A 9,287-nucleotide genomic window follows, 5' to 3' on the forward strand; every position below is an offset into this window, starting at 1 on the left:
ATAAAGTTTTAAAACACCAAGAATTCAGCCTACTGGCATTTGGCAGAGTCTTATAGCTCTTGATATGAGATATTCAAACATAATTACTTCTTGAGGGGTGATTGACAACTTCAAGAAGTATTTACGATGGGAATATTTTTATAGAAAAAAATATTCACTTAGGCCTATCTTGAAGATGTGAATGAATCTCGGTTGAAAAGAGGATTTTTTATTAATAGGTCCTAATTATTATACAATATTTACAAATATCAGTTCTGTACAAGACATAAAAAGTTGACTTGAGGTGACACTGCAAGACATACATCCTTACATACATACATAAGTACATACATACATACACATTCACCGATGCAGAAACATTTACAAGTACACATTACAAATATATCTTTCAACATTTATTCTTAAAACTGGGGTGTAAAACAGTTTTCCCATATTATTGTTATTTACACGATTTCTTTTAGTGTGATTCTTGTTTCATTATATACTAAAATTATCTTCTTCTTTTTTCAGTTTTTTTTTCCTACATATTTTGTTTGATTTGGACGAAGTACAAAAAACACATTTTTAACAAACTTCATTTCACAAACGAAGTTGGTTGGCTTATTGTTTCTATACATACACACATACATATGCACATACAGCATGTGATGTTATGTGCCGTATGGGTGTATATATAAATGTAGTTCATAAGTATATCTGTATACGTCATACTTATGTCAATATGTTGGTTTAGGTTGCCGCACTCTCTTCGGGATGCACTGGTTCAAGGGGAAGGTTTATTCCGGCGCCCACCTTCGGCGGAAGGGGCGCCAGGCGTTGGTTTAAAAAAGAAAAAAAAAAAAACACGTCAGGAAAAACGAAAGTGATCTTACACACCCTCGGAGGGAAACGTTGCCATATGCACGATACTATATTTTTTCTATCAAGTGTTGCCAACGCGAGGTTATAGAATATTCATGTCACCACTGGCTTTTCGACATATCAAAAAGCATTTTGAATGCCCGTTGTTTTGTTGCAGAGACTAGGTTGCTCACTTTTCAATCACATATGCTTATTCCAGGGCCCAGAGTTTTCGGGAAAAAGTTAGCAAGCGCTGATTTTATTCGATAGAAAACTGGTTCGATATTTTTTACCATAGCGTGAAGGATTTTTCTTTACATTCTCTTTCAAATTTTTATGAGCATAAATACTTGTAAAAAATATAAATTTTTTAACTGATAATAAACAGGAAAGGCTTTTGGTTATGTGTCAGGTCATCTCAAAATGTCTCTAGGGAGGTAAAAACGCACAAGAACGTCCTTACTTTATCTTTTGTCCCAGAGCGAATTTATATATTTTTTTTCACGCGACGAAAAAGATTCATTCAGACTTCTTACTGAACAGAACTGTAACTTTGGACTAATTTACAGAGTAGAAGAATTTCTCGTTTTGAATTTCATTGTCGCGGTCTGCTTTATCTTTGTTTAACTCTTTCCCAATCAAAGAAAAGCTAATACGGGTTCATCAAAATAACGCTAAGGATCAAGGGCCGGTGGCAAGGGTATCTTTATAGATACGCAATTATCAAAGTTTTGTTACCTATTATTTTTTTATATGAATGCTAAAGATTTATCAGTCTTTTCGACGAGTCAACACATCCTTCACTGTTATCAACGGGCAAAAACAATGTCCCATAAATAAAAATTTATTGCAAAATATGCAAATGAAGGCAAAATTGCACAATTACTGTTTTTACTCTTCTCATTATTGCTGTTGATGATGTTGGAAGTTGCAAGTACAATGAAATCCTAATATGGCTCCTATGTGAAGATGCAGCTAACGATAGTGAAGAGTATGGATCAGGGTGTGATAATGGTGATACTGATAAAGAATGTGGAGGAGGCATCCATTTTCAGTGATCATCGAAATACTGGACAGTGACACGAAATGGTTAATGATGATAACAGTAAATTTAACGATGAAAGAATTATCAGCAATACGACGTTGTTGATAAGTCGTGATATGTTATGCAAAAGAGAATAGCATGGTTTACCCAATGACTGTAACTTGCCCAGATATGACGGAGGGAATGGAAACTAGGGGGTGGGGGAAAGAATGGGAAACAACTCCCGGCAGATAAGGAAACACTAAAGTATGTAGAGAAGTATTAGAAGTTCGAATGGCGTAGAAAAATCTGTAACTTTCCAGGAATTAATCTGTTCGCTTTTTTCGAAAATACATGATTTTTTATATTTATCTGTAAATCATAAGGTAAAGTTTTTTATTTGTAATTGATTACCTTATCATATTCAATTTCTTCATCAATCTTGAAGATTTTGTATAATGAATTCACAAGAAAAATTAATTTGTTTTTAACCTGACCACGCAACCTTTCACCTGACCAGTTTTCTACTCAAAATAGATCTGAGAATATCAGCTGTATAAATATTGTTGTTGTTGTTTTTTTCTGTTCACAAAAGATTCTGAACTTGTTGCGCTAATATTACATCCAGATAAAAAATGATTCCAGCACTGGGCTTCATTAAGTATTTCTTCCAGGAAGCCCTTTATGGATCTAATATGTCCCTCGAGAGGAAACCCTTTCAGCGCTGCTTCTCCTTCGGGCGAACCTGACGTTAATCCTCAGTGAACGAATTCATTCTGTGCGTGGTATTGCTGCGCGTCGACGATGACTGAGGTATATCCGGGTTGTTGCAGGGCGTGGCTCTTGCTACTGACGCCCATGGAGGCCTCCGTGGGCGTTGTGAGGGCGGCATCCACGTAACTATAAACACCCCTGACGCAACTACCTCCGCCCCCTCCTCCACCTCCGCCTCCAGCGCCGGCTACCCCCGCGGCGTATTGGACTTTGTCCGAGTACTGAAGCTTTTCCGTGTACTGTCCCTTGTCGCTAGCGTACTGGAGCTTGTCGGTGACGTAGAATTTATCGTGGGAGTGGCTGTAGTAGTCATGCAGTGGGTACATCGACATTGCAGTGGCGGTGGCCGCTGTGGTGGGGGTGCTGTTGTTGTTGTTATTGTTGTTGTTGGGGTAGTCACTTCGAGTGTCTTCGGAAGCGGAGGAGCTTCCGGAGCCGTGGCTCCAAGGACGCTCTTCGTACCCCGGCGCTGCTCCGGCAGTGGCAGCCGCGCTGCTCTTAACGCTACTACTACTGTAGTGGCACACTGTGGTGTTTGTAGCCGGCCCCACAAGGGGCGTGGGATCCAGAGGGCCTCCTCCACAGCCGACGTAGTGGTGAGGGTCACTCCTCGTGTAGCGATCGTCGTAAACTTCGTATGCCGTCGGGTAACATGCCAATCGGGGGTCTGGGTACGGAGTAGGGGGCGCTGCTAGGGGTGGAGGGGCTAGGGCTGATGGATAGTGGAGGGGGGCGCCTCCAGGTCCCTCTAGCACGTCCTGAAGAGCTTCTGTAGGCGCTGGAGAAGGATAGGGAGACGTGCGGCATTTGAGACGCCCTCCTGCCATGCCCTTCATGTTTTCTCCCCCACGCCCCGGCCTCCTCACCCCCTCGGGCACCGCCGACTTGTTCCCAGGAAAGTCTTCCGTCACGGGCCTCTACATCACTGTAGGAAAAGAATAAACAAGTCATGAGTGACTATCCTGTACTCAAGGAAAAGAGAGAGAGAGAGAGAGAGAGAGAGAGAGAGAGAGAGAGAGGGGGGGGGGGGAAACTTATGCATTGGTCTTTTTTTTTTCTTTGCTTGTTGAATAAAATCATGATCCTGATTCTATTAACTTTTCATAAGACATTAGTTAGTAAAGATAGATCTACGTAATAATACAGTATAATCAAAACATTGTTTTATGACTGATATTTCCTGAGTAGTAATTTGGGTATTGAACTATTACAATAGGAATAGTATTATTTTTTTTTTCAGCGAACCTTAGTTGGTTGGAAACTTCCAATAAAAACTATATATTGCATTTACCAGGAAGCATTTTGGTGATTTAACTACATCTTAATAATAAGAATAATAATGATAAAAATAATAACATGGTCAAGGGAGACTTGTTCAAAAATAAGTATAACCAATTCTAATAAATTTCGTTTCCCCAAGAAAAGATTCCATACTCTCAATACTTACCTAAGGACATAATTAACTGCTACTATACAGTGTGGTCTGGACGATCTGGAATTGTGCACTATGGTCGCGTAGCTCTGCACCCAAACCCAGCCTCCGTCGCGAGTCAGAAATCTGTAGTACTTGGTCGTCACCTGGCCTTTCATTAATACTGGAAATTGGCAAAAGAAGAAGAAAATGAACGATAAGTAATAAACCAAATTCTTAATTTGACTTAATTAAAGTAGATTGTACTATGAATTTAACGTTAATGAAGATGGAGTCACTGGTGAAAATTTTGAAAGAACCATAATACATTTTTTATTGAATTCATTGAGCCTTTCTCGGTACCCAAAACGTAATTAGATAGGATTAATGGTGTAATTATAGATTTGATAATACATATAAATTTTATTGCCGATTGGCATCTATTTGAGTAACTACTGTAATTCTATATTTCAACCTATTCACACGTACAGTTGGACACAAAAATTCCTGGTTCATCTTCCTCTGAAAAAGTGCACCCAGCCACAACCTTACTGCACGGCGAGTTGCTGTGTATAGTTACTCGCTACGAAGTAAGGTTGCGACAGGGTGCATTTCTTTTAAAAGGGCGAGGTGTACCAGATGTCCAACTGTACATCTAATTCTAAATCCCAATCACTTATTCACATGAACATTAGTATCCCTTCAACTTACACAAATGATGTGAGAATCGCATGTGAAGCATGTCACAGCCGTGGATGTACTGGTAGAGCGTCTTTTCGATGAGGTCCTGGGGCTCGAATCCAGTTAATACTCCAACTCTGGAGAAAACGACAAGGAATTTGAGGTAGAGGGTGAGCAAAGGGTAATATGATGGAGGTAATAGTGTTGTTTAGAATCATTTAGATATTAGCAACATTTTTTTTTTTTTCTTTTGGTCTAGGACAGACATCAACCAATTCTGGGATACTTGAAGCTCACTTATATTCACTAAGTTGATTATGAAGACAATTCAAACTTCATTACTCGAGAAATACAAATACATACAATGTGTATGAGTCAGAAATAAAGGAGTGAATGAAATATGAGATAAATAAAAGAAGAAAGTTCAATACTGTATCAAAAATGTATACTGCGAACCCCAAACAATAGCAAATGTGTATCTCCAGACAATCGATAAAGCTTATTATGTTAAAGAGAACAAACAAATCACTGAAATGAAAACAAACAACACCTAAAACTAACAAAGAACGAAAAACCTAATTTCATTGCCAAGAGATGAGAGTCAGACAAGACGTCGAAATAGCAGGGGAGTCTGACATGACAATAAATGGGAACTAACAGTGAAAATAGGATTACTGCAACGAATCTTGTAAATTCGGAACTACAAAGGGAATCTACAATTTCTAGATATAATAGACTCGTAGATTTGTTTCCTAGATAGAATTGGTGTCGGTTAGTTGAAGTGGTATTCGTGTGTTTTCTTCTGGTTAGTCTGTGTGGCACAGAGTTGGTTTAGCTTGTCTTGATGGCTGGTAAAAGAGACGTTAATGAGGATATAAAAAAGTAGCAAAATCAAATGGGTGATTAAAAGAGAGAGAGAGAGAGAGAGAGAGAGAGAGAGAGGGAGAGAGAGAGAGAGAGAGAGAGAGAGAGAGAGAGAGAGAGAGAGAGAGAGAGAGAGATTGCCTTATTTATTCGGGAAAAAGAGTGAAATTTCTTTGAAAAGTTCACACAAATAGCCATGAATAACGATTTATTGATACATAGAAACAATCCTTATACATATATGCAAGCTTCGTAACAACACAGGGCAACTCCTACATGAAAAGGAAATACGTAATGAAAGGAGTAAATGAAGTTTTTCAGTAGGAAAAAAATTGCCGTGTGTCTCGGGATGGACTCACTAAGAAGCTTTCCCGATGCAACTCATTTCCCAGTTTTTTTCTTTTTTTGGGGGGAGGGGGGGGGGGCAGAGAATGACTCTATGTAAAACGCCAAGGACGATCTGAATATTGATCTAAATTCTACCATTGAATAGTGTTACGAGAGGAACTATGACTTGGATCTTACCAAAGGAATGATTTTTAATTTTATTCAAAAGACATTCAAACCAGAGTCCTCCTTGAAAAATCATACTCATTTGTGGTACCTGATGTTTTAAACCTAAACAAGCAGCTTACTAGAGCTAGATGTACCAGGAACCGACAAAATCCCTTCCAATTCAATGAAGCTTAATAAATCATCCTAAAACCAAAGAAATTTAGACCTATTTACACTGGAAAGGGATTTTGCTATTATGTATAAGTCCTCCAAAATTGCCTTCTTATATCAATTTAGACATAATTTAACGGACTTAGTCCTATGTTAAAACTAGTAACGGCTGATGATGTTGACGAATGAAACTGCTTTAAACGACCGACGTTAAGTCCTTTTTTCTGAATCAGGAAGGAGAAAATGAAAAATCACTCAAGGAAAAAAAATAAACAGTGAAAGGAAACAACACTGACCACCAACAACGTGAACGAAATAGAAAATTGAGACTAACAACAATACAATGACTCAGATTTAGTCAGTGAAGTCTTCCTGGGACATACAAGCCTTACCTGGCATCTAGGAATATCAACTTGAGATCCAACGACGCTCTGAACATGAACATATTGGAGTGCATCTTGATCTCCGTGATGGCGGACGGCGGAAGCGAATGGCCCACCGCCACAAGGCCTACGTTCTGGTAGCAGCTGTCATAAGGAGCCATGTCCAGGGTGTAGTGTTTGATCTTCAGGTACCCTGAGCAGTGAATGACCTGCAGGCGGAAAGAGGGGAACGTACTCGTTAACGGGAGCTTCTGTGTTGTTTCAAAAGTTAATTGGAGCTTCTGTATTGTTGTAAAAGTTTATTGGAGCTTCTGTATTGCTATAAAGGTTAATTGGAGCTTCTGCATTACTGTAAAAGTATATTGGAGCTTCTGTGTAGCTACAAAGGTTAATTGGAGCTTCTGTATCGCTTTAGGAGCTAATTCGAGCTTCTGTGTTGCTATGAAGGTTTCCTGGAGCTTCTGTATTGCTGTAAATGTTTATTGGAGTTTCTGGGTTGCTATAAAGGTTAATTGGAGCTTCTATATTGCTGTAAAAGCTGATTGGAGCTTCTGCGTTGCTATAGAGGTTAACTGGAGCTTCTGTATTGCTGTAAAAGTATATTGGACCGTTTGTGTTGCTACAAAGGTTAATTGGAGCTTCTGTATTGCTGTAAAAGTTAATTCGAGATATTGTGTAGCTATAAAGGTTACCTGGAGCTTCTGTGTTGCTGTAAATGTTTATTGGAGTTTCTGGGTTGCTATAAAGGTTAATTAGAGCTGTAAAAGTTTATTGGAGCTTCTGTGTTGCTACAAAGGTTAATTGGAGCTTCTGTATTGCTGTAAAAGTTGATTAGAGGTTCTTTGTCGCTAAAAAGATTAATTGGAGCTTCTATGCTGCTGTAAAAGTTTATTGGAGCTTCTGTGTTGCTATATAGGTTAATTGAATATTCTGTATTGCTGTAAATGTTTATTGGAGCTTCTGTATTCCTATAAAGATTAACTGGAGCTACTGTGTTGCTATAAAGATTAATTGGAGCTTCTGTATTACTGTAAAGAACTTAACTGGAGATTCTGTCTTGTTATAAAAGTTAATTGTAGCTTCTGTATTTTTGTAAAGATTAACTGGAGCTTCTGTGTTGCTATAAGGGTTAATTGGAGCTTTTGCATTGTTGTAAAAGTTAATTGGAGCTTCTGTAATGCTCTAAAGATTAACTGGAGCTCCTCTGTTGCTATAAAGATTAACTGGAGCTTCTGTATTGCTGTAAAGAACTTAACTGGAGATTCTGTCTTGCTATAAAGGTTAATTGGAGCTTCTGTATTTCTGTAAAGACTAACTGGAGCTTCTTTGTTGCTATAAAGGTTAATTGGAGCTTTTGTATTGTTGTAAAAGTTAATTGGAGCTCCTGTGTTGCTATAAAGGTTAACTGGAGCTTCTGTGTTGCTATAAGGGTTAACTGTAGCTTCTGTATTCCTATAAAAGTTAACTGGACAGTTAAGAAGACTAGAAAAGACTGGCAGACTGATTGGTTGTTTTGTTAGGCTTCGGGGGCTGAAAGATTTATCAAGGTATCCTGAGAGTATGGCAATCTAAGAGTAAGGTATCCTGGCATCCTAAGAGTAAGGTATAGTAAGAGTATGGCATCCTAAGAGTAAGATATACTGAGAGTATGGCATCCTAAGAGTAAAGTATAGTAATGCCATGGCAACCTAAAAGTAAGGTATACTAGGAGTATGGCATCCTAAGAGTAAGGTATACTAAGAATATGGCATCCTAAGAGTAAGTTATAGTAAGGGTAGAGCAACCTAAGAGTAAGGTATACTAAGAGTATGGCATCCTAAGAGTAAGGTATACTAAGAAATTGGCATCCTAAGATTAAGGTATAGTAAGATTATGGCACCTAAGAGTAAGGGATTTTAAGAGTGAGGTACACATGCAAACTGAGAAACTGCGTAGTCCTATTGTAGTGATTAGAAAACGAAATTATTCGGTAAATGAATCTAAAAGCTGAAAAGTTTGAATAGACAGATAGACAGAAAAACTGACAGAAAAAGTCAGAAGATGAACGGACGGCGAGAAAGCAGAGCTGAAATTAGATAGGAGTGACTTTGTGTTGGAACCCGATATTAATTTTATTAATACCAATTGACAGAATAATGGACTGATGAAATGGCCAATGCTCTAATTTCTTTCCAAACTATACAAAAGTAAGGAATCTAAATAGATTGTCGAAATGGAAGGTTGATGATACAAAATTATTAAAATTAAAATTTTTGAAATTATCAAAATTATTTTTTTTTTTAAATTATCAAAATTATTATTTCTAAAATGATCAAAATTAGTATTTCTAAAGATATCAAAATTATCATTTCTAAAAATATAAAAAATTTTATTTTTGAAATTATCAAAATTATTATTTTTGAAATTATCAAAATTATTATTCTAATAATTGAAATTATTATAATCATTATTATTATATATAAACAATTATCATCATGTGTTGCTAAATTAAAATAGGATAAATTACATAGTTTACTGAAAACAGAGAGAGAGAGAGAGAGAGAGAGAGAGAGAGAGAGAGAGAGAGAGAGAGAGAGAGAGAGAGAGAGAGAGAGAGAAATTAATGAACTCCCTGTGAACCCTTTTAATGTGTTCTTAATGTTTG

At 37.6% G+C, this 9,287-nt stretch overlaps 1 protein-coding gene across 1 annotated transcript in view; it reads right to left on the reverse strand.

The window, feature by feature from the left end:
- Window positions 1-205: 205 nt before the first annotated feature.
- LOC137616981 (single-minded homolog 1-like) overlaps window positions 206-9,287 on the reverse strand; it is a 62,647-nt gene continuing 53,565 nt past the window's right edge. Inside the window, 5 exon segments of the mRNA XM_068346850.1 lie at window positions 206-3,481; window positions 3,483-3,563; window positions 4,086-4,233; window positions 4,761-4,867; window positions 6,653-6,852. Coding sequence (XP_068202951.1) covers window positions 2,623-3,481; window positions 3,483-3,563; window positions 4,086-4,233; window positions 4,761-4,867; window positions 6,653-6,852 — 1,395 coding nt within the window. The 3' untranslated portion in view covers window positions 206-2,622.

Source organism: Palaemon carinicauda, chromosome 2 (assembly GCF_036898095.1).
Source record: "Palaemon carinicauda isolate YSFRI2023 chromosome 2, ASM3689809v2, whole genome shotgun sequence".
In the NCBI taxonomy this organism is placed as follows: Eukaryota; Metazoa; Arthropoda; class Malacostraca; order Decapoda; family Palaemonidae; genus Palaemon; species Palaemon carinicauda.